Source organism: Rhodnius prolixus, unplaced genomic scaffold (genome assembly GCF_049639745.1).
Source record: "Rhodnius prolixus isolate KJV_2025 unplaced genomic scaffold, Rpr scaffold_8, whole genome shotgun sequence".
NCBI classification, from domain to species: domain Eukaryota; kingdom Metazoa; phylum Arthropoda; class Insecta; order Hemiptera; family Reduviidae; genus Rhodnius; species Rhodnius prolixus.
In genome coordinates this window covers 13637658-13665558 of record NW_027411593.1, presented here as the reverse complement: position 1 = coordinate 13665558, position 27901 = coordinate 13637658, and the positions used below count along the sequence as shown (strand labels likewise).

At 32.8% G+C, this 27901-nt stretch overlaps 3 protein-coding genes across 5 annotated transcripts; all 3 read left to right on the top strand.

The window, feature by feature from the left end:
* The first annotated feature begins 962 nt into the window (after positions 1-962).
* Positions 963-7045, top strand: LOC141450902 (uncharacterized). 2 transcript variants are annotated; one of them, XM_074121790.1, is made up of 5 exons: positions 963-1144; positions 2623-2771; positions 3265-3492; positions 3585-3686; positions 5374-7045. In XM_074121790.1, the coding sequence occupies exons 2-5, from the start codon at positions 2746-2748 to the stop codon at positions 6551-6553; spliced, it is 1536 nt and encodes a 511-aa protein (XP_073977891.1). In that variant the 5' UTR covers positions 963-1144; positions 2623-2745; the 3' UTR covers positions 6554-7045. The 2 variants fall into 2 exon arrangements, with proteins under 2 accessions (XP_073977891.1, XP_073977889.1); XM_074121788.1 differs by having other exon boundaries at positions 3259-3492.
* A 2062-nt stretch (positions 7046-9107) lies between these two features.
* Positions 9108-15311, top strand: LOC141450901 (uncharacterized). 2 transcript variants are annotated; one of them, XM_074121786.1, is made up of 6 exons: positions 9108-9261; positions 9548-9728; positions 10198-10425; positions 10519-10620; positions 12361-14834; positions 15093-15311. In XM_074121786.1, the coding sequence occupies exons 2-5, from the start codon at positions 9703-9705 to the stop codon at positions 14399-14401; spliced, it is 2397 nt and encodes a 798-aa protein (XP_073977887.1). In that variant the 5' UTR covers positions 9108-9261; positions 9548-9702; the 3' UTR covers positions 14402-14834; positions 15093-15311. The 2 variants fall into 2 exon arrangements, with proteins under 2 accessions (XP_073977887.1, XP_073977888.1); XM_074121787.1 differs by having other exon boundaries at positions 9114-9261; positions 9564-9728.
* A 789-nt stretch (positions 15312-16100) lies between these two features.
* LOC141450903 (uncharacterized) lies at positions 16101-27644 on the top strand. Its single transcript, XM_074121791.1, has 10 exons — positions 16101-16312; positions 19202-19286; positions 20410-20522; positions 21593-21677; positions 22064-22152; positions 23653-23695; positions 25497-25638; positions 25744-25901; positions 26546-26607; positions 27029-27644. The coding sequence occupies exons 1-10, from the start codon at positions 16223-16225 to the stop codon at positions 27512-27514; spliced, it is 1353 nt and encodes a 450-aa protein (XP_073977892.1). The 5' UTR covers positions 16101-16222; the 3' UTR covers positions 27515-27644.
* The last annotated feature ends 257 nt before the right edge of the window (positions 27645-27901 follow it).

Below are 27901 nucleotides of genomic sequence, written 5' to 3'. Positions count from 1 at the left end.
TTATCTCACCGGAGGGAAAAAACCTAGAACCTCAAACTTCGCTCTAGATTCTCTCATCAGAGTCTAAGTCTAATCAAACTGACAAGACTACAAAAGTTGCTCTATCAACGCGTGTGACGTAGAAATAAATAAAATTACAAATTTAAATTAAATCGGACACTAAATCGACAAAAAAAAATAAATTATGAATTATTTGTTTAAAATTAAGTTGAATCGTAAAATTTAATATGAACTTATTCAGCACTGGGGAATAGAGAACATATCACACTTCTTCCCTTCATAAATTATTGTTGGTAAACACTAAAAGCAAGGAAAGTTAAGATAATCTTTCAGAGAAATTAAAGAAAAATATTAATTTAGCGATATTGGTGTAGTTCATCCTAAGTATAAACCCCTGCTACGGTTTTTCAGCTTTGAAAAAATCAGGCTTTATTTTATGTGCTTGCTTAATATTCAACTGTGAAGATATCTGATTAGAAATATTACAAGGTGGGTTAGTTTAAATTTATTGAAGGGATTTTTAGCACTGACTACGTTCTTCTGGCTCTTCCAATACTTTCCTAAATGTCAATCAATTAGTAAAGAAATAAAGATATTTGTAGAAATGAGGGCATGTTTAAAGAAGTGAGCAATTATCAATAAAAGAGCAAAACGTTTATGGTTCAATTTCAGGTTTAGATTAGCTACAAGAGTTGACGATGATAAATTAAAGTGATTTTTGTATTACAAATTCAAAGCCCAAATACTACTCTTCAATCAATCCTGGTCAAACTAGGCCAAACATTTTTTTAGTAGACCTAAATAATTGTACACAAATCTAAAATTCTTCAATTCCAACAATTGTGTTCCAAAGATAATGACCTACAAAAATCTACATTAAACTATGTTATTTTCAGTTCATACTTCTTATTAAATGTTTTTTCATACCATGAAAACTATTAATTTTCTTTGAACATATGTAAGTAATGTGTTAAGTCAGATGTGTTAAGTAAAACACTAAATAAAACATGGAAGTTTAACTAAAGATGGATATGTAATAATCATGTATTATTTATTTATACTACACTTATAAAACATGGCACACTAACAATTATACATCATGACTACATTCTTGAAACCAAATTTAATTAAATGAAATTTCTCGGTAATTATGGAATTAATTTAATTATTTTTGCAAACTATCATTATTTATTTTAATAATTGTGTGAACGGTTTGTTAGGAGTTGTAATCAGAGCGACTTCTGCTCTCCAAGTCTATAAAATTTAAAAAAAAAATGATAGCTACTTTAATTTTTAATGTTTACGTATTTCACTGCTTATGCAGCTAATGTATCCGGCAATAATTTCTGTGTATATAATAAATAAATTTGCTTTAGTTTTGGTGGTTACTGGCAAACTCAGCTCTACAACGCACATTTCCTCATTATCATGAAAAATCGCAAGAGAAAATAGTGAGACTTAATGCGTGCCTATTAGTATTTGTGTTTTAGGTTTACTGGTGGTTTAAGAGGTTGTTTGGATTTAAGGCTGGGAGAAATGCAGGGACGCCTGATCAATGGTGACAACGCTAAATACCACATATTAATAAAAAAAATTCTTTATTTATTAGGAATGTAGTTCTAGGAAACGTAGTAGGAATGTGTAATATATTTGCAAAATCAGTAATACATTTCTTTGATTACTTAAAAAACCAATGAACAAATAATTTTATTTTTTTTCACTTTATTTGTATATTTACAACTGCAACAACTGTTGCATCAAGCAAATTTGATCTTATTGGTTCAGTTCTCTTGAAAAGTCATGGTTGGAGCAATCACCCACTGGTGAAACTCTTTCACAGTGATTTAATCACAACAGATCTCTAGGCCACTTCCGCTTCAGTCGACGAGGAGGATTGTCTGGAAGGTTTAGAGAGGAGAGTTGTTGGACAAGAGGATTAGGATGGAGAGCTAGGAGGCTGTGAAATTTACGGTAGCGAGACTTTATTAGGTCAGTGACGAAAGGGATGTGAAGGTCAGTGTGTATGGTAAGGTTAGAGATGTAGTAAGGAGCATTCAGGATTTTCCGTAGGATTTATGGTAGTGTCTGCAGGCGTTTGGAGTTAGAAGGTTTGGTTGAGCCCCACACTTCTGCTCCGTATGTCCATATGAGTCTTAACAGTGTCTTGTAAATTGTCAGTTTGTGATTCAAGTCGAGTTTGGATCTGCGGTCAAGTAGTCTAGTAAGTAGCTTGTAGCGTCTGTTCACGTCTTGTCGTTTCAGTCGAGTATGTGGGTTCCAGGTGAGTCTCTTGTCAATGTACAGTCCTAAGTATCGTGAACAAATAATTAAAGATCAAAATTTATAAATAAATTACGCTTGTAAATTGATGTGTTCTGGGAAAGTAAAATTTAAATCAGAATTTAATTCTAGTAAATTATAGTAAATATAGCAACCCATTCTTAAAAAACAAGAATGTGCCAATGGACTGCGTAGCAAAATATCAGCATTCTATCATTAATTACTGTACTTTTTAAAGTGCAACATAAGGTTTTAATTTTTTCTGTTGCATTTCTTTAATGATTCTATAACAAGATGTATTCTATAAAAATGACTATTGTATATATTCTTCTGATACTCTAGAATAAACCTGACATTTCCTACAAAGAAAATAGATGTTAAGTATGGAAAATTTTGTCGATCGTAACACTACTTCAGAACAAAATTAGTTAAAAGTAAGAAGTGAATTAATTTCGAAGAAGAAGAATGGACGCGCAATCTGCTGTGGAAGGGTATGTGTTCATTCATAAGTGATAGTTAATTTATTTATTTTTTGGTCTAGAAGGATAAATGTATTATAAATAATTGCAATAATTTGTCCACAATTACTGCGTAAACTGCAGCTAGCGATTATGTTCGTAACACATTCTTAAAAAACAAGAATGTGCCACTAGACTGTGCAGCAAAATATCAGTATTATGGCATCCATGCTTAAAAGGACTATAAGGAATTAAATTTCATTTTATTAAAATGTTATAAAACATTTTAGATCAATCCTTAATTCACTGCTTTTTTTTCTCCAACTAATTTCACTGTCCGCTGTACGTGGAGTAAGGTGGCAACAGAACTGTATAGCTGGGCTTAGCATTGCCAAATCTAATTTAGTTAGAGACCGTTATTTCCAGAAACATAGTTGAAAAAAAGCGCTTTGCATGAGATATCTACCTATAGATTTAGTTCGAGTAAAAGTTATAAACAAGTAAAACTTCGTACCGGCAGTTTTAGAAGTGTTCCTGATCTGGAGGTTCAACCGGAAGAAATAATCATTGCTCCAAAAAAAATTAAAAAAGTTAAAAAGAAAAAGGTAAAAACTATCAAAAAAGAGGACTCATATTGTTGTGCTGAAGCGGCTAAATACTGCAAGCGGCAGCGGCCAAGTCCATATGGGCAACCGAAAAAACCGCACAAAAAGAAACCTCAAAAGAGTTTGAAACCATGCAGTCAAGACAGGCCGTAATTACAAATTGTTACTAGTTCTATAAAGTTTAGAATTATTTCCTAGTTATTATTAGGACTTCTTTAAATTATTATTTTTCTGAAAGCAGATATCTACATAATTTTCTGTCAGACTTGTGGAGTTATCTAACGCCTGATATAATCGATACTCTTAAAGATATGTTGGTACTAGAATTTGGAATGAAACCGAGGTAAGCAAGTGATTATAATAGAAAACTAAATATTATTAATTAATTATTTATAATGCAGCTCAATATAAAATAGCCCCTTTAAAGGAAAATTTGATTGAAATTATTTAAAGATGGCTCTTTTTATTTATATTTATTTTTTTAATGTGGAGAGAAACTCTACGCAATCCAAGACGCCATATGGTTTCCCCAAAGCAAATCAACTTCAGCGCACTAGACACAGTTGACATACGATGATAATCTATAGTCCCAGGCCTTAGCCACCAACGATTTACAGCTGACCGTACAAATTTTGTAACATTCTTAAAGGGAGACGGTCTTTGCATATGTACATTGTCAGCCTACTTCTACCAATGATCCTAAACCTAGCTTCTTTACTCTCCAAACAATTCTTCATAAAATAGATGAGTGTTAAGCAGCTGGGTCTCAACATCTACATCAATGTCTCAATTTGTTTCAACATTTTGTACAGTCAAAGGCCACAGAGCTCATCTGTAAGGTTGACTGCGGCGAGACTATACACTTTAATGTGACAAATGTAAACTTTATAAAACTAGGACGAAGGATAATGAAAAAAACGTAAAATTTAATTAAATTATTAATGAAAAAACTTATAATTTGTTAATAATAATAATAATAAACTCTAGAAGTAAATTGTTCTGCCATCTATGGGAAAAGAGACGAATTAGAGAAAAATTAGTTCAGGTCTCTACAACTTTTTAAGATTACTGACTACTGTCCTCTGTTGAAAATCTCAATCGTTGCAGCTTGCAGTATTCAGAAAAGATTTTTTCAGAAATATTAAAAAAAAGAAAAGAAAAAAAAGGAATTTAATTTTTTAGAAATCTGGTAATTCAAATGACACATTTCTTTTGAAATCCAATTTAGTGAATACACAATTTTCAGTAGACAATTCCGCCTTCTTTTTTCAAGATTCAGGCTGAAGTTTCTGATTCGTTCACGCCACAAGTAAACAATTCCGCCGCGGCTGCAGTTTAAGGGACTGTTCAGAGCTTCTTACATACCTTTCTAACTCTGACTTTTTTTTTTTTTAATTCCAGTCCCGGTTTCTTCTCTGAACTGAATGTTCACTAGGCGTACCTTGGGTAACTTTTTCTTGACTACAGTAGGTTTCTAACTATGTTCTTAGTTTAGAATAAAGGGACAATGAGGAGCTGATTTAAAGCTAAGATTGGGTGAACACAGGCACTACCCCATTTACCAAGAAGATATACTCGTTTCTAATACATGCTTATAGTACCTGTCCACTTTTTATGAAAAGTGATTTGGTATTCTTTTATAAACATATAGAGTCTATAACTATTAGAACAGTTTTCCGTAACGATTGATTTCTGGCAATTCTGTTGTGCAATTGAAGACTAGTTCTTACATGCTACTTAAAAGTCATTTATTCCATTGTTATTAAATGAAACTAAACATGTCAATATAATTGCGGTTCCGTTGAAGGTTGCGAGAGTATATCACAACAGACATTACAGCATCCTGAAGACCCTCAAAACGATCAATTCTCTCTTATAATCAAATTATGCGAGTTTTTAAAGCTTTCAATAAATACTGCTACTCACGAAGATGAGAAATCTAGTATAGTTCCAAGCATCTACTCTTCTCTATTGTTGTTTTTCGTTTTTAGAAATGGAAAAATTAATGTACCCTATTTCTCTTCTTTCAGAGATGCAGAAATATTTCTACTGGACCAAAGATTAAAAACTCTGTTTAAAGGAGCTTCGCAAAGTAAACCAATGCGTCTGCCCTGTTTCCCTTTCCCCCCAGATTGTCCTGCCCCTTCGCCTGGTTTACCTTGCCTACCGTTTGCCAGTCAATTACCTGAAGGATTCCCTTTTTGTTCGCCACCGTGTCCGCCACCGTGTCCGCCACCGTGTCCGCCACCGTGTCCACCACCTGGATACCCGTCGCAAGTACCACCTCCTTGTTGTATCCCTACAAAGAAACCTCCAATGTCATTCCCCTGCATACCATTTCCCTGTCCACCATTTCCCTGTGGCCCTCCGCCAGCAACTTACCCTTGTTGCTCTAGCCCATCAAGAATAACCTGTAATGGTAAGAAGAAATCGAAGAAAAAAATGAAAGGTAGAAAAACTCTGGGATTGCGAAATTATTGGGTGAAAGAATTAACTAGTACATTAACTATTAAGTTAAATGATTATCTAGCTATGTTGCTATCTAACAGAAGATCAAAGAGAGTGAAAGCTATATCAGAAGCGATTTTAAAACATTTGATCGACATTACTGGCGAAGAATGCACTTTAAATAAAGCGAATACTAGGGCCCAAAAGCTTATGGTATTGATTGCTGATCGACTTGCAATGTGGCTGGCGAATATTTCTTGCACATGCGACGCCGCTATGAAAGAAATTTGTGAAAAGAAAATCGAAGAAAGAATAACAAAATATGAGAGTGAGATTAACAGTGAAGATCCAAATAAAACTTCTGAAAAGAAAGCTGAGAAAAAGGATGACACTTCAAAAGGTAAACACGATGAAGGTCCGGATAATCCTCCTGGAAAGAAAGCTTCTGATGAAGGTAAAGAGGAATCAACAGATAAACAGTCTGCAGTTAAAGAACCTGAAGAATCTGAGAAGGAAACAGAAGATAAAATCGAGGAAGGTGGGGAAAAATCTAAAGAAGGGGTACAACCACCACCACCAGAAAAGGACGACCAAGGAAAAGAAGGGGACGACAAAGAAATGGATGAAAAAGGAAAAGAAGACAAAGAAAAGGATGATAATATGGAGCGAGAAAAATCTGCAGAAGAAACTAAGGATGATAAGGAGTCCAGCAAAGATGCGGAGGAAAGAAAGGTAGAAGGTACTCGGAATGAAGGTGAATAAAGAAAGAAGTTTGGGCATCTAGCGAAGTAACAGAAGAAGTACAAACGAAGATAACTTTTGAAGTAAAAAAATGATGTGCTTTCCAGATAAAGAAAACACTTGAGTGTGAATTTTGGGTACAAGATAAGCCATATTCCGTCACACACATGCAGGAAGGTAAAAGAAATACGGCAAATTGGGCCATCTAGAGAATTTGATATGAGTGTAGAAACAATACCTACTCAAAAGCCATTGTCACCAGAATATTTGAAAGAATGGCAGGATTCGCTGAGAAAGGTGTAACAAGTGCCGAAAGATGGACTGAATGGATCGGAAAGACTTGAACAGAAGCAGAAGACCGAGCAAAATTGTATAAGGAACAACTTATACAAAGAGAAGAACTGATGAGATGGAAAACGGATATACAAAGACAGGCTCTACGTTGGAAGATGTTCAAGACTAATGTTACTGATTCAGCTGAAAAGTGGAAGAACAATTATGACACTGCGAAAGGTAAACAGGGAAGTAACGCAAATAAAAACTAATTTACTTTTTTTTTTTAATGATAATCGATAAAAGATAAAACGATATACTGATAGTAATTTCTGATACCAGATTATATTTTCCACAAAAAACAAAAATATTTATTAAATTTTGTTGTACGGTGTTATAAAAAAATATTGATCGCTTACAAATATTGTGAAATGTTACTACATTTTTAATTACACTTAATTCACATTAATTCATTTTTTATCTATTTTATTCATTTTTAATTTTCTAAAGAAAGGTGTAATATAATTAATTACCGTCTCTGTTTGAAAACTGACAGTTCCAAGATAGATCAATCCAGATGAGTACAGGTGCTGTCCAACGCAAGATGTAACATCTCGATAAGCTATGTAGTCTTTTGAGGAAGAGCTAGTCGCAATTTATCTGCTGTTGATGTTGAGACGACGATTGTTAACAGTTTTCTTCGCGGAGGCCAGGCGGTGGCCAACTTTTTGCCGGACAAGTTCAAAAAAGTCTACTAAAGAATAGTGTGGGATTGCGTGATTTTATATCCAAAACAAGTTCTCTCCTGTTTTAAGATATTCACGATATAAGGGCAATGTGACGAAAGCTCACTTGGTCTAGGAGTCGTCGCTTCACATCTTAAGATGGGTACACAAATAGTAAGTAATAGAAGAAATAGGGTGAAAAATGTAGGTCAAAAGAAGCGAATTAGATTATTTTATGGGCCAATCGCCTGAATTTACCATGGTATTATTCCAAAAGACCAGGAGTCCAAATCGATAGTCTTGGGCCACCTATCGACGAAACGCATATTCTTGGTCTGAAAGAGGATAGTTAGATAGGTTTTGCCAGCAAGAAGGAAGAGGGAAACAGCACTGCAGGTGAAGTACCACTGCGAAGGACTTGTGTGGCTCAGACTCTACTCTTCGGAGGGCAAAAAACTTATAACCTCACACTTTGCCCAAGAGTCTATCATCATATTCTAAGTCTAATCAAACTGATCAGACTAGAAATGTTACTCAATCAATGTGTGTCACGTAGGTTTCCAACGGTAACGGAAGATACCCTATGGTCGAGATAATTTAGGCTTTTAAAACAATCCAACCGTAATAGAATGTAATCCAATTTTCTTGAAGAAATTTGAAATTAATGACTTTATTTAATTGGATTAATTAGTAAGCGGATAAATCTTATTAATTGATTAGAAAACTCATAAATATTATAAGCTATCTCCTTAACAAAAACGATTGCTATACTTCCCCTTAACTAGTGTAAGAGCAGATCGCCGCTTTAATGTTACGTAGGGGAGCCCTAACTCTATCATCCTACCAAATTTTATCAAAATCGGGCTAAGATTTACAGAGTAATTAGTAATAATAATTTTGAAGGGGGCCTTACATAAAGGGGGCTAACTCCTCTCTAATTCGGTGTACAGCGTCGAGACCCCCAAAAGGCACATCTACATAAAATTCCGAATCGAATGTCACCTCATTCATGAAAATCGGTTCTCGCGTTTAGGCGCTACGTAGTTTACAAAAAAGGTAACAACAACAACAACAAGAAGAAGAAGAAGAAGAAGAAGAAGAACAACAACAATTTCTGAAAATGCCGTTTTTGCTCATTTTCGGCAACTTTTTTCTCGAAATCTATTAGGTCTGGGGGGTTGAAAAAAAAATACAGTTATAAAGGAGGGTTTGCCCTATATTTTAAAGAAAATTTGGGAATTTTATCTTTTATAGAAAAAGAGAAAAAAATTGTCAAAGTTGGGTGTTTTTTAACGTTACGCTTTTTCGTGCACTTTTTGACGATCAATCCTTATACAACTGTCCTACCGGACAGTTTTAATTATACGGTATTGAACTTACTCGGATAAGTTCAATATCTACTTGTTACTAGCTACATTGAGAGGGCTGATATCAAGACTAGCCACCTAGAGGCGAGGCCTAATCTTGAATTGAGTATAAGTTATTTTATTTTCAGTTCATAAATTTGCTGTTAGATTTTTTTTTTCCATTCCATGAAAACTATTAATTTTCTCTGAACATATGTAAGTAATGTGTTAAGTCAGATGTGTTAAGTAAAATTATAAAACTAAGCATGGATGTTTAATAATCATTTATTATTTATTTACACTACATTTATAAAACATGGCACCCTTACAAAAATAAATCATGACTACATTGAAACTAAATTTTATTGTTATGTGAAATTTCTTGGTGATTATGCAATTAATTTAATTATTTATACAAAATAGTTGTATTTTAATAATTGTAAGTGTTGTCTGTTTGGAGTTGAAATCAGAGGGACTTCGGTCCGGAGACAATAAAACTTAAATAAGAATTTAATTTTAGTTAATGGAAAGCATTTATATTAGTATATTTTTTAAAGTACAACTTAAAGATTTAATTTTTTCTGTAGCATTTCTTTATTGATGTTGTAACTTATTTTTAAATAGTAATGAAAAGCAAATATATATTCTATACAAATAACTGTTGTATATAGATTTCTGATAGTATAGAACAAACCTGGCATTTCCTACAATGAAAATAGATGTGTACCCTTAACATTAAAGTCTATGGAAAATTTTGTCGATCGTAACTCTACTTCAGAACAAAATTAGTTAAAAGTAAGAAGTGCATTAATTTCGAAGAAAAAGAATGGACGCACAATCTGCTGTGGAAGGGTATGTGATCATTCATAAGTGTTAGTTAATTATTTATTTTTTGGTCTAGAAGAACAATGTTTATAAATAATTTGTCCACGTATACTACGGAAACTGCAGCTAGCGATTATGTTCGTAACACATTCTAAAAAAACAAGAATGTGCCACTAGGCTGTGCAGCAAAATATCAGCATTCTAGCATCCATGCTTAAAGGGACTATATAGAATTAAATTTCCATCTAAATGCGTACCAGCTTTAAAATATTCACTGCTTTTTTTCTTCAACGAATTTCACTGCCCCTATAGGTGGAGTATGATGGCAACAGAACTATAAATTATATTTGGCTTAGCATTGCCAAATATAATTTAGTTAGAGACCATTATTTCCAGAAACATAGTTGAAAAAAAGCGCTTTGCATGAGATATCTACCGATAGATTTAGTTCGAGTAAAAGTTGTAAACAAGTAAAACTTCGTACCGGCTGTTTTAGAAGTGTCCCTGATCTGGAGGTTCAACCGGAAGAAATAATCATTGCTCCAAAAAAAATTAAAAAAGTTAAAAAGAAAAAGGTAAAAACTGTCAAAAAAGAGGACTCATATTGTTGTGCTGAAGCGGCTAAATACTGCAAGCGGCAGCGGCCAAGTCCATATGGGCAACCGAAAAAACCGCACAAAAAGAAACCTCAAAAGAGTTTGAAACCATGCAGTCAAGACAGGCCGTAATTACAAATTGTTACTAGTTCTATAAAGTATAGAATTATTTCCTAGTTATTATTAGGACTTTTTTACAATTATTATTTTTCTGAAAGCAGATATCTACATAATTTTCTGTCAGACTTGTGGAGTTATCTAACGCCTGATATAATCGATACTCTTAAAGATATGTTGGTACTAGAATTTGGAATGAAACCGAGGTAAGCAAGTGATTATAATAGAAAACTAAATATTATTAATTAATTATTTATAATGTTATTAATGAATAAAATTCATTAAATGAAGTTTTATTACCTCCTTTTAATATCTCTTATTCCTAGCGTGAGAAATTATGGCGTTTTTACGAAAAATTAGTTTTGTGATTGAACGAATTATTTCAAAAAGGGAAAGGAAGTCATTATGGAATTTTTTACCACTCGTAAATTTGGCATTGTGCAGAACCGAAGTGTTCCCAAGGAGATGCGCTGTATTTTCGATTGCTCTTCATCTCTCATTAGTGTTTATTCTAAAACAATCTTCTCTCCTGAAAAACTGCCACCTACAAACAAGCCTTTAGAACACTTTAAGAAAAAAGTAACACCTATTTTTTTCAGGCAGGCTTCACGTCCATCTAACCAAATTAGGTGTCGTCCATCCACGGATAGCAAATACACTTAACAATGAATTCATTTATTAACCATTAAATAAAATCCAAGGCCTAGACCGTGAATCGAACCCAGTACAATATAACTTTTGTGGGCACGCTTCTAACTTCTGGGCTAAGTGGCGGCTCAGTATACCCTAATGTAAACTTTGTAAAATTTGACAAGACAAAGGATAATTAAAGAAGCATAAAATTTAAATAAATTACTATTGAAAGAACTAAACTGTTAATAAAAAACAACAAAAAACTCCAAAAGTGAATTGCTCTGCCATCTATGGGGAAAGAGACGAACTAGAGGAAAATAGTACCCTGTCACGTTAGTTCAGGTCCTTACAACTCATTAGGATTACTAACTACTGTACTCTGCTAAAAATCTAGTAGAGATTTGTAGCAGAAAAAAAAAGGGGAATCTAATTAGAAATACAGTAGCTATTTAATCTGGCAATTAAAATCACACAATTTTTTTTTAAATCAAATTCAGTAAATGCACGACTTTCACTAGACTATTCCGCCTTCTTATTTCTAGATTCCTAAGCTAGAAGATTCAGGCTAACGTTTCTATATCGTTCACACCACAAGTAAACAATTCCGCCGCGGCTGCAGTTTAAGGGACTGTTCAGAGCTTCTTACATACCTTTCTAACTCTGACTTTTTTTTTTTAATTCCAGTCCCGGTTTCCTCTCTGAACTGAATGTACACTAGGCGTACCTTGGGTAACTTTTTCTTGACTACATTAGGTTTCTAACTGTCTTCTTACTTTAGAATAAAGGGACAATGAGGAGCTGATTTAAAGCTAAGATTGGGTGAACACAGGCACTACCCCATTTACCAAGAAGATATACTCGTTTCTAATACATGCTTATAGTACCTGTCCACTTTTTATGAAAAGTGATTTGGTATTCTTTTATAAACATATAGAGTCTATAACTATTAGAAGAGTTTTCCGTAACGATTGATTTCTGGCAATTCTGTTGTGCAATTGAAGACTAGTTCTTACATGCTACTTAATAGTCATTTATTCCATTGTTATTAAATGAAACTAAACATGTCAATATAATTGCGGTTCCGTTGAAGGTTGCGAGAGTATATCACAACAGACATTACAGTATCCTGAAGACCCTCAAAATGATCAATTCTCTCTTATAATCAAATTATGCGAGTTTTTAAAGCTTTCAATAAATACTGCTACTCACGAAGATGAGAAATCTAGTATAGTTCCAAGCATCTACTCTTCTCTATTGTTGTTTTTCGTTTTTGGAAATGGAAAAATTAATGTACCCTATTTCTCTTCTTTCAGAGATGCAGAAATATTTCTACTGGACCAAAGATTAAAAACTCTGTTTAAAGGAGCTTCGCAAAGTAAACCAATGCGTCTGCCCTGTTTCCCTTTCCCCCCAGATTGTCCTGCCCCTTCGCCTGGTTTACCTTGCCTACCGTTTGCCAGTCAATTACCTGAAGGATTCCCTTTTTGTCCGCCACCGTTTCCGCCACCGTGTCCACCACCTGGATGTCCGTCGCAAATACCACCTCCTTGTTGTATCCCTACAAAGAAACCTCCCATGTCATTGCCCTGCATACCATTTCCCTGTCCACCATTTCCCTGTGGCCCTCCGCCAGCAACTTACCCTTGTTGCTCTAGCCCATCAAGAATAACCTGTAATGGTAAGAAGAAATCGAAGAAAAAAATGAAAGGTAGAAAAACTCTGGGATTGCGAAATTATTGGGTGAAAGAATTAACTAGTACATTAACTATTAAGTTAAATGATTATCTAGCTATGTTGCTATCTAACAGAAGATCAAAGAGAGTGAAAGCTATATCAGAAGCGATTTTAAAACATTTGATCGACATTACTGGCGAAGAATGCACTTTAAATAAAGCGAATACTAGGGCCCAAAAGCTTATGGTATTGATTGCTGATCGACTTGCAATGTGGCTGGCGAATATTTCTTGCACATGCGACGCCGCTATGAAAGAAATTTGTGAAAAGAAAAAGGAAGAAGAATTATCAAAACTTGCGAGTACGGGTAATGATGAAGATCCAAATAAAACGTCTGGGAAAAAAGCTGACAAAGGGGGTGATAAATCAAAAAGGAAACGTAATGATGATTCGGATAATCCTTCTGGTAAGAAAGCTTCGGACGAAGGTAAAGGGGAATCAACAGATAGAAAGTCTGTTAGTGGAGAACCAAAAGAAACTGACACGGAATCAAAAGATAAAATCGAAGGAGGTGGGGAGGGTCCTAAAGAAGCAATTGAAGATCTAGACATACAACTATATAAGAACACTGAATATGGTGGCCTTGCATTTAATGAACCAAGACCTCGGTCAAATAAGTATATTAGTAAATATCAATACACAGTTATAGATTATCCAAGAGTAACTAAACCTAGAAAAGTGTCTTCCAAACCCGATGTAGGGCTGTTCAAACTTGAAAGAAGTGGATCAATACAACCAAAGCGTTTAAAACCAGAAAAAAAGTTGGTTAAATATAATAATGATAAACAAAATAAACGAAAAGTAAGTGATAAACTTGGTGTAAAACAAAGTGTATTAGATAAAAGAAATTCTGAAAAAATAGTACCGAAGGAAAATATTGAAGATGTTGCGGAAATAAAAGAAAAGGAACAGGTAGACAATTTACTGAAAGAAGTCATCACTGAGATCAGAATGTTGGAAACTAGTGCTCCAAGAGAAAGAGCGGAAGAAATTGCAGCTCTTCTTAATGAAAAATTAGGACAAAAACTGGATTTTGGGAACAATAACTGTAACAAAATGGCGACGTACAAAATACTAAACAAGTTCAGTCAGGGCATTGGAGCTTGGATAGACGGTATTATCTGTGAAGCAGAAGAGGAATACGGGAGAATTTTATCACCAGCTGAGAAAGCTTTGGCCATCTATAGCAGAGAGGAGACAAATTACTTGAGAAAACATCTTTCTACAGAATTAATACTTTTGAATATGAATGAACTTAAGCAACAAGCTAGAAGTGATCAGAGTAAAAAAGTTAAACTAAGAGTAAATAATGAATCAGTCACAGAAGAAAACAAGATGGAAGGAAGTAACTTTGTTTCTGGATTAAATGCAACTATTCAACAATGGATTAAGTGGCCATACAGATCAACTGCAGACATAGATAACGATGCTTACATCCAAGGAGATAAATTTGTCACTAATGAGGAAATGCTAAAATGGAAAATTGGCGCTGAAAAGCATGCCTTGAAATGGAAGCAAAATAAAGAGTATTTAAAGGAGGCGGCACGCATTTGGCGTCAAAAAATACAAAGTAAATACATAAAGAGCGGTCAAAAGACAGCTGTCAATAACACCAAATGAATTTGCTTTTATTTAAAGAACGATTTTGTTCTCTTCTGTTTAAAATAATGTTATTTTTTCTTTTTCTTTTTTAAATAAAATCATGATGTATTACAAACTTAGATTACATAAAAATTGTATTAAATAAATGTTACTAAGGAGACCCCAATCACTATCAGTGTGTTGTGCATATAGTATTGATCGTGAATGGGGCAGATAAATGAGAAGCAATTTAAATTAAAGTTCAAAATGAGGTATAGTTTCTTTCACAATCACCTATTTCTCATCGTCTGGCCAAATCGCACAGTCAGAAATTTAACTAACGGTACGCCATAATGAAAACATTTGTCTCTCCGATAAAGCGTGTAAATAAAGTGGCCTAATTCCATGATATAAGAAAAGTGTTTAGTGCAACATCATTGATCTTGAATGGGATCTTTTAAAAACCAATTAGGTAAATAAACTACTCTCCCACTCTACTTTTATTACATTATTTACAACTTTCAACTGTATTTATTTGCTAAATTTTGTTTTGTTCATTAAATCGATTGTACATAATAACTATTGGTAACATTTAAGTAGAAATTATTATTTGAAACAATTAGTAAAGACAAACAGAGTTACGGTTAAAGTCTACGTTTAGAGATGCATCTTTAGTTTTCATTTTCAAAACAAGAGCAGTTCGCCCTGCTAACACTATGCTTTGTTACAGGTTCAAGGTGTTAATCCTTAGATTATTTCTAGGTTTACATCAGATGAAGAAGTGACAGCAATTTGGATATTGTGCCTCTAACACTCCCAATTTATGGGACAACGCTTTTTCAAGTGCAAACCTTAGACGAAAATTAACAAATAGTAAAAGAACAGTTTATTTTTTCATAAAATTTAGTGTACAAAAAAATGACGTGTATAAAGACAATTTTAAATGAAATATGACAATGTATTAATTTAGTGAGTAGATATTGCATTTTTTTTAAAGGAGCGAATTGCATTTGCTATAAATATAAAAGACAAAATTTCGATGGCAGTTCTCGAAGAGATGAAGAGATTGTTGAAAGAAAAAGGCGGTACGCCTAACTTAGGCGGCCTAAGTTTATCTTAATTTTTATAACCTTTAAAAATTGTGGCCAATAATTAAAGAAATACTGTAGATTAAGCAGAAAGTGGCCTTAGCCAAAATCCACAGCTACCTAAAAGATCTATATTGGCTTCCTTAGTGTGTAAAACATGATTATGAGAATAAGTGTGAATTAAAATGAGCTACAAATAGTTACCCACATCAACTGCATGTACAGGCATTAAGTGTATAGTATAAATATATTGGAGATGCAATTATTTTTTTGGCTGATATACCCACAGGATGCCTAAGTTATTTGAAAAAATTGCGAACTAACTTTCAGCTTCGCGGGAAATTGAACAATTACACAATTATGCTCCGTAACAAGCCTAAAGTGTTTTTTTTTTTAGATTTCCATTAAAGCTAACCATTTTAATGAACTATGCAAAAATATTATATGCCATCCAGCTTTTTCGAAATGCGTTTTTTGTTTTTTTAGCTTGAATCAAGTTTATTATTTTTTATTTATTTGACATTTAGACTTATCTTTGAAGTTAACCGGTGTTTATGAAAAACATGAAAAAATAAGCATTACGATAAAATTTCACCAAACTAACTTTCCTTGTACAAAAGATTAAATAAGCGAATAAATAATTTGCTTTAGTTACTAAACATATGTTTGCATATAAATTTAATAGAGCTGATTATTTCTTAATTTCAATTGATAATGCATCAATCTATCCATAAACTGTTTTAATGGAATAAAAACTCAGTAAACAAAGAAAATGGAATATATTGTTCAAATACGTGGGGATAATCGAGTCTATCCAATCCCTAACGGACTTTACGAACTTATGGCCGATATTACAAGGGAGGTAATTGTCATATTAAATTGATTTTATTATAAATACATTTAGTTAAACAAAATTTATGTAAATACACCTAAAATACATGAAGCTACTACTAGAGTTGGCTAGAACTTACAATGTTTGTGTTTCATTAAAACCACATTTAACGTATCTCAAAAATTGGGGTTTTCTCCTCACCCAATACCCAATTCAGGGTAACCGATCAGTAAATAAATGAATAAAAAATCTTGGTACACTGAAACATCAGAATTAGCAACTGTTTTTGATCAACCATTGCCGGAGTTAAGGCGCGCCCAGAAGACAAAAAAAAAGGTGACCAAATCTCAATGGATAAATTATCCAGAAATAAAAGAGGAATCGTGCAATGCTGAGCGAATGCCAACATATTTATTGTGAATTAAAGCCAAGTGATTAAATCAGATTGGATTTGCATGTTGGCACTGTAATAAAGTGAAATACGATATAATTATCTAAAAAGCTAGGCGTTGGTATTGATTGAAGGTTGAATCCTTTTGCTTCATAAGAGCCCTAGAAAGTTATTTATTTCACTTTCTTTAAGAATGTCCAAAAGTTTAAAGTCCCATATTACTTATTTGGCTAACAAAATTAATCAACACATTTTACTCATCTGCTTATTTTAAGTTTAAATAATTTATAAAGCAAAAACAACAGTAGTTAGAAGTTAAGAAAGAAGGACGTAAAGAAATAGGCGATTACTTTTATTTATATAGATAAAAAACAGTATTGCAATATAGGAACTGTGAACGGAAAAAGCTCATTTATTAAGAAGTTAGAAGCGAAAAATCAGACAGAAGAAGGGCCCAGTTAACATTTATTTTAATTTAATATACACAATAGTGGCATTCCCTCATCATCCCTAGATGTCCTCAATGGATTCCCTGGTTACAACCCAGAGATATTTCATACTTGTTAAAATCTCTGTCGATTATTTCTTCAAGAGAGTAAAGATCTGGTGTTCATTAGTAAAGCGCCAATTATTGGCGGAGAAATTGATTTGTTTATCCAGCAAAATTTCCATTATTTTTAAAATACTTTATCTTGTACCTTCTTTGCATAAAGAATTATAAATAGAGAGTTCGAATAGGAACCTAAATAAATAGGTAACTCTGCATCTCAACTAAATTCGTTTAGTACCCTCTTTACAAAACAAATTATAAATATTTGTGAGTAAAGGCAAGTTCAAATGGAAACCTAAATAGATAAAACTCGGCATCTCAACTAAATTCGTTTTCGTACCTTCTTTACAAAACAAATTATAAATATTTGTGAGTAAAGGCAAGTTCAAATGGAAACCTAAATAGATAAAACTCGGCATCTCAACTAAATTCGTTTAGTGTACCCTCTTTACAAAACAAATTATAAATATTTGTGAGTAAAGGCAAGTTCAAATGGAAACCTAAATAGATAAAACTCGGCATCTCAACTAAATTCGTTTTCGTACCTTCTTTACAAAACAAATTATAAATATTTGTGAGTAAAGGCAAGTTCAAATGGAAACCTAAATAGATAAAACTCGGCACCTCAACTAAATTCGTTTTCGTACCTTCTTTACAAAACAAATTATAAATATTTGTGAGTAAAGGCAAGTTCAAATGGAAACCTAAATAGATAAAACTCGGCATCTCAACTAAATTCGTTTTCGTACCTTCTTTACAAAACAAATTATAAATATTTGTGAGTAAAGGCAAGTTCAAATGGAAACCTAAATAGATAAAACTCGGCATCTCAACTAAATTCGTTTAGTGTACCCTCTTTACAAAACAAATTATAAATATTTGTGAGTAAAGGCAAGTTCAAATGGAAACCTAAATAGATAAAACTCGGCACCTCAACTAAATTCGTTTTCGTACCTTCTTTACAAAACAAATTATAAATATTTGTGAGTAAAGGCAAGTTCAAATGGAAACCTAAATAGATAAAACTCGGCACCTCAACTAAATTCGTTTTCGTACCTTCTTTACAAAACAAATTATAAATATTTGTGAGTAAAGGCAAGTTCAAATGGAAACCTAAATAGATAAAACTCGGCACCTCAACTAAATTCGTTTTCGTACCTTCTTTACAAAACAAATTATAAATATTTGTGAGTAAAGGCAAGTTCAAATGGAAACCTAAATAGATAAAACTCGGCACCTCAACTAAATTCGTTTTCGTACCTTCTTTACAAAACAAATTATAAATATTTGTGAGTAAAGGCAAGTTCAAATGGAAACCTAAATAGATAAAACTCGGCACCTCAACTAAATTCGTTTTCGTACCTTCTTTACAAAACAAATTATAAATATTTGTGAGTAAAGGCAAGTTCAAATGGAAACCTAAATAGATAAAACTCGGCACCTCAACTAAATTCGTTTTCGTACCTTCTTTACAAAACAAATTATAAATATTTGTGAGTAAAGGCAAGTTCAAATGGAAACCTAAATAGATAAAACTCGGCATCTCAACTAAATTCGTTTTCGTACCTTCTTTACAAAACAAATTATAAATATTTGTGAGTAAAGGCAAGTTCAAATGGAAACCTAAATAGATAAAACTCGGCACCTCAACTAAATTCGTTTTTTTTATTTTTAATACAAAATTTCTTTCCCTTTGTTCTCTTACTTAGTAGTGCAGTTCATTTACTTAGTCCATCATTTATGTTTTCAGCAATTTCCGTAGCACTATACATTTTATTTTTTTAACGAAATAACTCGCTATATTTCAATCCCTCACTTCCTCAGTTAGTATTTTCCTGTAGCGAAAATTTTCGTCAATGTGGGACACCCATATTGAAATAATATGACTTTATCACATTTATAATAAGTTAAAGACTAATTTTAATTTTACATAACATAAATTGTTTTGTTTTACATTTAAATCAATTTTTTTCAACAGGTTTTACGATCACAGCCTCAGAATCTGTACAAGTTTATTTTTAATTACCTTGATGCTCAAATTAAAACCCAATTACTTACATTAGGTAAGTAAAAACATTTACTTCATTTTTAATAATTGTTTGGTTATATATTATCTATTATAATTAAAACTGTCCGGTAGGACAGTTGTATAAGGGTTGATCATCAAAAACTGCTCCTGTATTTAAAAAATGATTTGTAAAAATTTATTTTAGTTCAGAGTTTATTAAACTAGATTGCACTAACTCAGCTAAATCTAGCAAATTTAAACAATTTTTTTGTTTTAATTTTCCCTAATTTGAATGAAATGCTTGAATACTTCTTGAACTTTCCAGCAATTAAAATCATACTTAGAGATCACGATTGCCGGTAAAGGACCATGGTGGGTTGAGGTAGGATTTAGAAGAGGGTTAGGCTAAAGGGTTAACATGACTAGATAGATTAGAATGAAAAGTAAAGTTCCAATTCAGACAATAGTAGGCCTCTAGACGTCCCACTGTTGGTTAGTAAACAAAACACAAACATCGCATAGCGTAATCAACGATTAGTCAGCATTGGTTTGCTTGAAAAATGTAGAAAACGCACCTACATTTATTGAGTAACTATTTCCTGCCAGAGTAAAAGGTTTGTTTAGCTGCGAATGCAGTTCTTTGGAGAAGAACAAATTTTTGCCTTCAAACTTTAAAAAGGAGTCCCTTTTTCATCTCTTTAATCAAACAGGATTTTTTGTGTGATTCAATTAGAAGGTATCTCGCAGTTTAGAATTGCGTCAGTATAGATAGCCCTATCAAACCCCGTAAAATCTAATTTAATTAGATGTACGTCTAATTTTTCGATTAGAGAATTATGCTTAACAAAAAAAAAACATGATTCATTTGAAAAATGATTCAAGAAAAAAGCAGGAGAGTGAAGCAACATTTATCTGGTTAGAGTTAATAAAAAAGGTAACTTATATTTTGTCTTATATTTTCGAGGAAAGAATATCAACCATTCTTGGATACACCATTATTTTTGCAATAACAATGTTAAGTCTCAAGAGAGCTAAAAAAAAAATTTGTTTGACGAATTTTAACATCTTCTTGACGAAATTTTTATTTCCACATCTTCTGTCATTTTTTCTTGATTCCTCAATTCCAGGATATATATTAATTTATTAATTTATTTTTCATTGTTTAAATTGTTAAACAGAAGCTATGAAAATTTTGAATGAAATAATTATCGATGGACAACCAATGACTTGCTATTTGGCGGAGAGGGGAGCAAATTATGAGGAGGCAAATGAAGCTGCTAAGAAAATACAGGTTTTTAAAAAAAAATTAGAAAATAAATTAGGTATATTTTATGTATTAGGAAAAAGTTTTATCTTATGTAGGTTGCAGTAACGATGATTCTTCACTTTTTATTATATACGTTATAGTGATTTTAACCTTCTATCGCAACATTTGTGTTGAACTCTTGAATTTTATTACGTGTAAATACATTGGGATTTGATCACAACTTGAGTGATAACAGGAAGGCAGAAATTCTAATCAAATACATGTAAAAATTTTAGTACCATCTCTGAAGTACTCAAAAGTAAAAAAATAATTCAATACGAACAATATTCATTTTCCTTTTCATTGTGATTCCTAAACTTGAACTATACCGCAAGAACTACAAGACTGAGTTGAAGTAATTAACATTTGGTTTGGCAAAATAAAAGTATTTAGTCAATCTTTTCAATTCAAAATTACCGTATGATTTATTCTAGGTTGTGCCTTGCTTTTTTATGAAGTCTTCCGAATTTAGGGGCGAAGATAAGGCAACCTTTTGTAGCCCCATGATAATCAAGCAGCTACTTAACCCGAAGAATGTCAATGCGGATGTAATTAGTGATTGTTTGGGTTTTGCTAATTCGTAGCGTAAAATAATATATCAAAACGGCATATAAAATAAAGTCTGAGGAGGCTCGATCATTGAATGGGCTTCCCTTGTTCGAATGCAAACGGGAAATGATGTGAACTAAAAGCATTTTTGGATTGCTCGTCCTTGGGCCGCATAATACGTATCATGATATTTGGTACAGGACTTTTGTCTTACGATGGCTTAGCGAGTTATTTGAATAATTTGCTAGGCTATCATTAACCCCTATCCTTGGTACGAGATTCGATCATTGATTTAGATCGAATTATGGACCAAGCGTTCTTGTTTACTTGCCTTACAGCTGGAACAGACTCTAACTCCAAACAGATTTCATAGCAACTGTTAATAAATTTTTTTTATAAATATTCCTTTCCGGTCATCAGTTCACCTTCCAATCGCCCAGTACAACGATGATAACCAGGTTAATTATTTTAAAATTATAATTCCTCTACTTATTTTCATTTATCAGAATTTCTGGAAAGCAAGTGTTATGAAAAAGTTCAGAAGAAGCACTATAAGTGAGGAAGAACCGTTAAGAAGAAATTACATTCAAGGTGATATTTTAGTTGTTTTTGTAAATAAAGTAACATGTAAGATCTGCCAATTCCAAAATACATTTGCTCTTTTTTTAATCCATTTGCAAAGTTGTAGTAAAAAATTATTTACACCATATAGTCTATCCTATAACTTAATGAACGGTATATAATTAAAAATAATATAATGAGTAATCATCCCTCCACATTATTATTCCGACTTCTTTTCTCTCTAATGAACCTTTAAGTTCCTTCTAAAATAAAACGTCAAATTAGACAAATGTTATTTATTTTCATTTACTTTTTCTTATAGTTTTATTTAATTTGCAATTTTTTTTGAAAGCAAATTCTGGAATGTCGCTAAAATTGTTTTCAGCTAAAGAAAAGTAATGCACATTTATTTTCAGAACTCGAAAATAAATTCAAAACAGATGATATATTGAGAAAAAATAAGCTATCCGTATTGCAAGCTGAAACCTTCGCTATTAAAATCCAGGTGGGCAAATTAATTTTTATATATATATATATATATATATTGATTATCATAAATCTGAGTAGAGTTTATTGATCCTTATCAAAATACTTCTTTATAATACGTAAATCATGTGAACACTCACTCGCAAGAGTTTCTCTAACTACCATTCTCAAGGTTGTAATTTAAATTCTTCAAAAATATAACGTATCACAGTTTTGAAAACTAGAATGTAAAAAATTTGCTATGGTTGTATTATTTTCCTCACTTGTAGAGTGAGGAAACAAGTTCTAATCTATAATTAATTAAAGGAAGGGTAAACTTTAAAACGCAGAGAATAAAATTCTATAATAAGTGAAAACTATGAAGTTCCTCTTCATTTTACAAATGCTGCCACTTAGTTAGTAGCTTGATTTTGAAAAATCAGAATTGATTTTTTTACTGAACTGCTCTATACAGGGTGAACCAGTAAGCATTGTCTATAGGCCTACTGTGTGTAGTACATCTAAAGTGGAGTTCAATGACGTATTGGCTACTGTGTGTAGTACATCTAAAGTGGAGTTCAATGACGTATTGGCTACTGTGTGTAGTACATCTAAAGTGGAGTTCAATGACGTATTGGCTACTGTGTGTAGTACATCTAAAGTGGAGTTCAATGACGTATTGGCTACTGTGTGTAGTACATCTAAAATGGAGTTCAATGACGTATTGGCCAACTTCATATTCTCCACCGTTCTTGAGTGACGCCACTTTAAATTTTTTTCCAAAATCATTACTTTTTCCCAATAAAAATGTTATTACTCAGAAAGTTTTGGTCCGAATTCGATTCTGATGACACGGTTAGAAAGGCAGATAAATTTTCTAAAAATTGATACTATTTCGAAGCATAAGTTATTCTCTAAACAGCCTCAATCTTCCTCCGAATGCTGGAAAAATAAAAGTAATCGAAATTTTTAAGAAAACTCATTAGGCCCTTACGTGATCATTATCAGACCTAGGTGCTGGCACTTTTTATAAAAGTTTCCTTGTTTAATCGGTTTTCAAACGGTATATCATATTCCAGGATTCCTTTTATCTTCGTATGAGAAATTACGTTTGTTTTACAAGAAAACGTGTTTACGAGTACTCAACAGTGTTAGTTATCAAATTGTTTAATTCACTGAAAATTCTTTTAGATGGACCAGTAATCAATTTTTACAGTAGATTGTCTTAAAATAAGAATGTCAAAGGTTACACATAGCATTTAGTATTAATGGAAAAAAGTAATGATTTTGGAAAAAAATTTAAAGTGACGTCACTCAAGAACGGTGGAGAATATGAAGTTGGCCAATACGTCATTGAACTCCACTTTAGATGTACCTCACACAGTAGGCCTATGGACAATACTTACTGGTTCACCCTGTATAACACAACCGTCTAATCAATAAATAACTTTTAATTATTTAACATAAGGATTCTATATTTTTTTTATTTTTTAAAATAGAGAATTTTTGACCAATTAATAATAAAACCAAATTTTTAAAGGCAGTTTTCCGAGGATATCTGACGCGAAAGACATTACTACAAAGTATGTATTTTGTTTATTAACTTCGAAGTTCTTTATAAAATAGAAAATATAGATGTAATTGCAGTAAAATGCATTTAAAGTGAATGTTTTCAATTTGTATAACTTCTTGCTTCCAATTTTTTCCGAACCAGAGTTGAGATTTAACCTAGAAATATCTTACAATTGATGGTATTTCTAGATTAATATTTAGTATTAATACTATTTATTTTTTTACATTTTTAATAATGTAGATTTTTTTGACTGATTTTTTAAAAAAGAATAAAACCGTACTAATTAATCTGTTCGAATGCTAAGACAAATTTATCTAAAAACACACCGTTGCTACAACCATTTTTTGCTTGTACGTGGGTCGTTTGAAAAGTCCGTGCAAAAATAAAAACTACTTAATTTTTTGTGGTAAACCTTTTTTATTTTTCAACATAGTCTCCTTTTAGGCTTATACACTTCGTCCAACGCTGCTCTAGTTTGTTGATCCCTTCCGAATAATAGGATTTGTCCAAGTCTGAAAAATAGCCATTCGTTTCTGCAATCACCTCCTCGTTTGAATAAAATCTTTTTCCCGCCAGCCATTTCTTCATATTGGGGAACAAATAGTAGTCCGAGGGTGATCCACAGTGACGAAACGACGCTTAAAGTCCTGCGGATTCTTCTAGAACAGCTGCAAACCGTCCTTGCAACACTTCACACGATTTCGTTTTTGGTCAAGCGTGAGCAATCGCGGCACCCATCTTGCGGATAGCTTTGTCATATCCAAATGTTCATGCAAAATATTATGTACCCGTTCATTCGAGATGCCCACAGCACTAGCAATTTCACGCACCTTCACTCTTCTGTCATCCATCACCATATCATGGATTTTATCAATGATTTCTGGAGTAGTAACCTCAACAGGGCGACCAGAACGTTCAGCGTCACTTGTGCCCATATGGCCACTCCGGAAATTTTGAAACCACTTATAAACTGTTCTAATCGAAGGTGCAGAGTCACCATAATGTTTATCAAGCTTCTCTTTAGTCTCCTCAGGCGTTTTGCCTTTCATAAAGTAGTGTTTAATCAACACACGAAATTCTTTTTCGTCCATTTTTTGAAAATCACTCGACTTCCTCGATTCAAACGAATGCCAAACATAAAGAAATAGACCGATCTGGCTGAAACTTGGTGTGTGTTCTTCCAAGAGATGCTACTAACTAAACATAACCGCGATACGCGCCAGTAGTGCTATCTCTCTGACTTTGCACGGACTTTTCAAACGACCCTCGTACAATAAGAATATATTCAAATTAAAAGCAATGAGAATGCCTAGATACAATGTACAGATACCCGCTGAAGGTATCAGTATTTCTTCTTCTATCCATATTTTGTTAATTTAAGGCACACCAAACTAAGGTATTCATCGTTCAGTGCTCTGTCGCTTCTACAGACAACGCTGCTATTCAGAGAGCTGGAGATTCAAAAAAAAAAAGTGAGCTTCTCAGTGCCACAAGGCCCAGCACCTCCAACTTTCAAAACTATCGCGCTACAAATGAACTAAAATCCGTAGTCTTAAAGACTAATTAGGTCGATAATACTCGAAAGCCTAATTTAGGAGAAAGAGTTTCATTATTTAAAACAAACCAACGATTTCAACAATCTAGTCTATCAAGAAGAGATACATCGCTATAAATAGTGTTTCAAAATAATAAAATATGAGCACAATCCAGAAAAGATTATGTCCATCTTTTGATATGTTGGCTTTTCTTTATTTTTCTTGAAAATAAATATATAAGTCATCATTATAAAAGATTTGTTAATTTTACCACAGAAGTCCCACGGGAGGAATCATTTGCTAGCTGGGACCATGACTGGTTATGCGAACATTTCGAAGATGAAGAGAGTTTGAATCTAATTCCTAAAGAACAAGTAGCTAAAGCCACAAAAAATTTACTCAAATATCTTCCTCGTAGGTAAGTCTGCAGCAGTCCATAAAAGATATGGTAATTTCATTAGAAGAAAAATAAAACTTATATTTTATACATTTTTAATAAAATTTATCTCCATTTTATACGCAGACATATTGCTGTGGACAAACTTAAATTAAAGAAATTATTATACGGCACAGAACAGGATTACGAAAGAGAATCTACTCCTAGTGAAGAATTCCATCCAATGAGAAAGGTAGATCGCTCGCGAATTTTAAGGCGGCCAACACCAGATATAGATGAAGAAGGTGAATTTATATATATAAATAAAATAAATTCGCTAATACAGCAAATAGTCAACAATTAGCATAATGCTATTGCCCGTGTAATATCTATTATATTAAGCTTATTTGAGGATTGGCAAAAATTTTATAACTTAGAAGTAAGTGAACTCGCGGATCCACCCAAGGTCACACTTTTTTAAATATCGTTACTGGAGTAAGGTAATATTAAATCCTAAATAGATGGAATTAGTTCTGAGTTAAATACATTTCAATAAGTAAATAAATATGATGTGAATTATTAATACAATAATTCGTCGTGCGAGTGTGGAATGCACTCAGGATTTGTATATTGTTTTCTGTAATAATTATTTTTATTAATCTTTCTAGAAATGAGTATTTTTTAAAAATATAGAGTAGTTTCTAAATACAGCTTGTACTTGGTCGTAGATTCGCCAAAAGTAAATATCAACCCAAGCTACTGTTTCTCATCTCTAATGCAGTTTATTAAAATTTAATGCTTAAAAAAAAAACAGATAATCTATTTAACTATATTTAAATCTAAACTTTTACAGTGTTATAATCGTATTAAGAAAACCTCGTCACCAGATATTTTAACAGGATTTCAGAAAATGTTTTGTATGTTAAAACTTATTATTCCTTAATTTCAGAATGGGAAGAACCGTCCACACTAAGGGACCACGAAACCATATTTTTAAATTTGAGAGATAGTGTAAGTTTTCTGTATTTAAATTGTTTAGTATACGTAGATTAGTAGAGGCTGCATCAATTAACAGCCAACTAAAATAAAGCAAAGTGCGCAGGGATAACTGGCCCATGTTTTTTGCTTTTTAACTTTTTACTGCAATTGTTTCGACTTCTAAAGTCTTAAGTCACTTTTTAAGGTCTAGAGCCTTTTCCAAAGTACTCCGGCCCTACTTACAGAGAACACTTTTAGTCACCGAACAGTTAGCTGTAAGAGGCTCCTTCCGAAAAAATTACAAGATATGGGACTCAGTAAACGCGAGGCTGACAATGGACTTATTGCTAACCCAAAACCTGCTATAACCCAATTATTACTTATTTTCTAAGTTTCCTAGAGTTTTTGAATATTTGTGAGAGCTTTTTATCATATTTTTTTTTTTTGCTTTCAGGGAAGCGAGAAATCGGAAAAAGAAGATGATGAAGAACCTGAATCTAGTGAACCTGAAGGTTTCGATGATAATGAGGTTCTTGAGTTTCTTGTAGAGGAAGAACAAAAAGAATTTTTATATGAAGAGGAATTATTAGGAGAAGGGGAAGAATTAGAGGGAATAGAAGAAAAACGAGCAGCTGAAGTGACAGCAGCTGAAGAGGCCCAAGCGGAAGAGACAGCAGCTGAAGAGGCAGCAGCTGTAAGAGAGCAAGAAGTTGGATTTGATGTAGAAGTAGAAGAAGAAGTTTCTGAAGAAGAGTTACAAATGGAGGACACAAGCGAAAAGGAGAATGAAGCAATTCATGAGCTAGTAGATTTTGAACTTTATGGTGAAGGATTTCCCGAAGAAATGCTACAATCTACTGATTACTCCGAACAAGCAGATGAAGATGTTTCGGAAGATACAGAAAAGAAAATGGAAGTTGCGGAAGAGGGCCTAGAGTAAAAAAATTCTGAAACCGAAGATGAACAAGATATTCTAAATTTAGCCTTGTTTTTAATTAAAAATGCTTAATAAAAGTGAAGTAAATTTTCGAAAATTTGAAAAAATATATTATTCTTACTTTTGTCCAATTTTATTTTAGTTTTTCTTGCCATGAATTGATGTGAAGAGATGATAAATAGTGATAGTGCCAGGAAGTAATATTATTTGTTCATTGCTAATGCAAGTTTTTAAGGTTAATCTTTTTTCGACATTAGAGACACTTTTCTTGAAGATTGTTGAAAAAAAGTTATGAATTTTGGTGAATGAGGCACGTAATAATTTTGTATAAAAATATTAGGAGTGCTTCTGTTAAATATATTTAGTTAATCATTTATCCGCAAGAATGCG

Coding starts and splice junctions, on each gene's coding strand:
- LOC141450902 (XM_074121788.1), top strand. CDS start 2,746: ATGGACGCGCAATCTGCTGTGGAAGG. Junction 2,772..3,258: donor GCGCAATCTGCTGTGGAAGG/GTATGTGTTCAT, acceptor TCGTACCGGCAG/TTTTAGAAGTGTTCCTGATC. Junction 3,687..5,373: donor GAATTTGGAATGAAACCGAG/GTAAGCAAGTGA, acceptor CTCTTCTTTCAG/AGATGCAGAAATATTTCTAC.
- LOC141450901 (XM_074121786.1), top strand. CDS start 9,703: ATGGACGCACAATCTGCTGTGGAAGG. Junction 9,729..10,197: donor GCACAATCTGCTGTGGAAGG/GTATGTGATCAT, acceptor CGGCTGTTTTAG/AAGTGTCCCTGATCTGGAGG. Junction 10,426..10,518: donor CCATGCAGTCAAGACAGGCC/GTAATTACAAAT, acceptor TTCTGAAAGCAG/ATATCTACATAATTTTCTGT.
- LOC141450903 (XM_074121791.1), top strand. CDS start 16,223: ATGGAATATATTGTTCAAATACGTGGGGATAATCGAGTCTATCCAATC. Junction 20,523..21,592: donor AAGCTGCTAAGAAAATACAG/GTTTTTAAAAAA, acceptor TTCATTTATCAG/AATTTCTGGAAAGCAAGTGT. Junction 25,639..25,743: donor CTCAAATATCTTCCTCGTAG/GTAAGTCTGCAG, acceptor TTTTATACGCAG/ACATATTGCTGTGGACAAAC.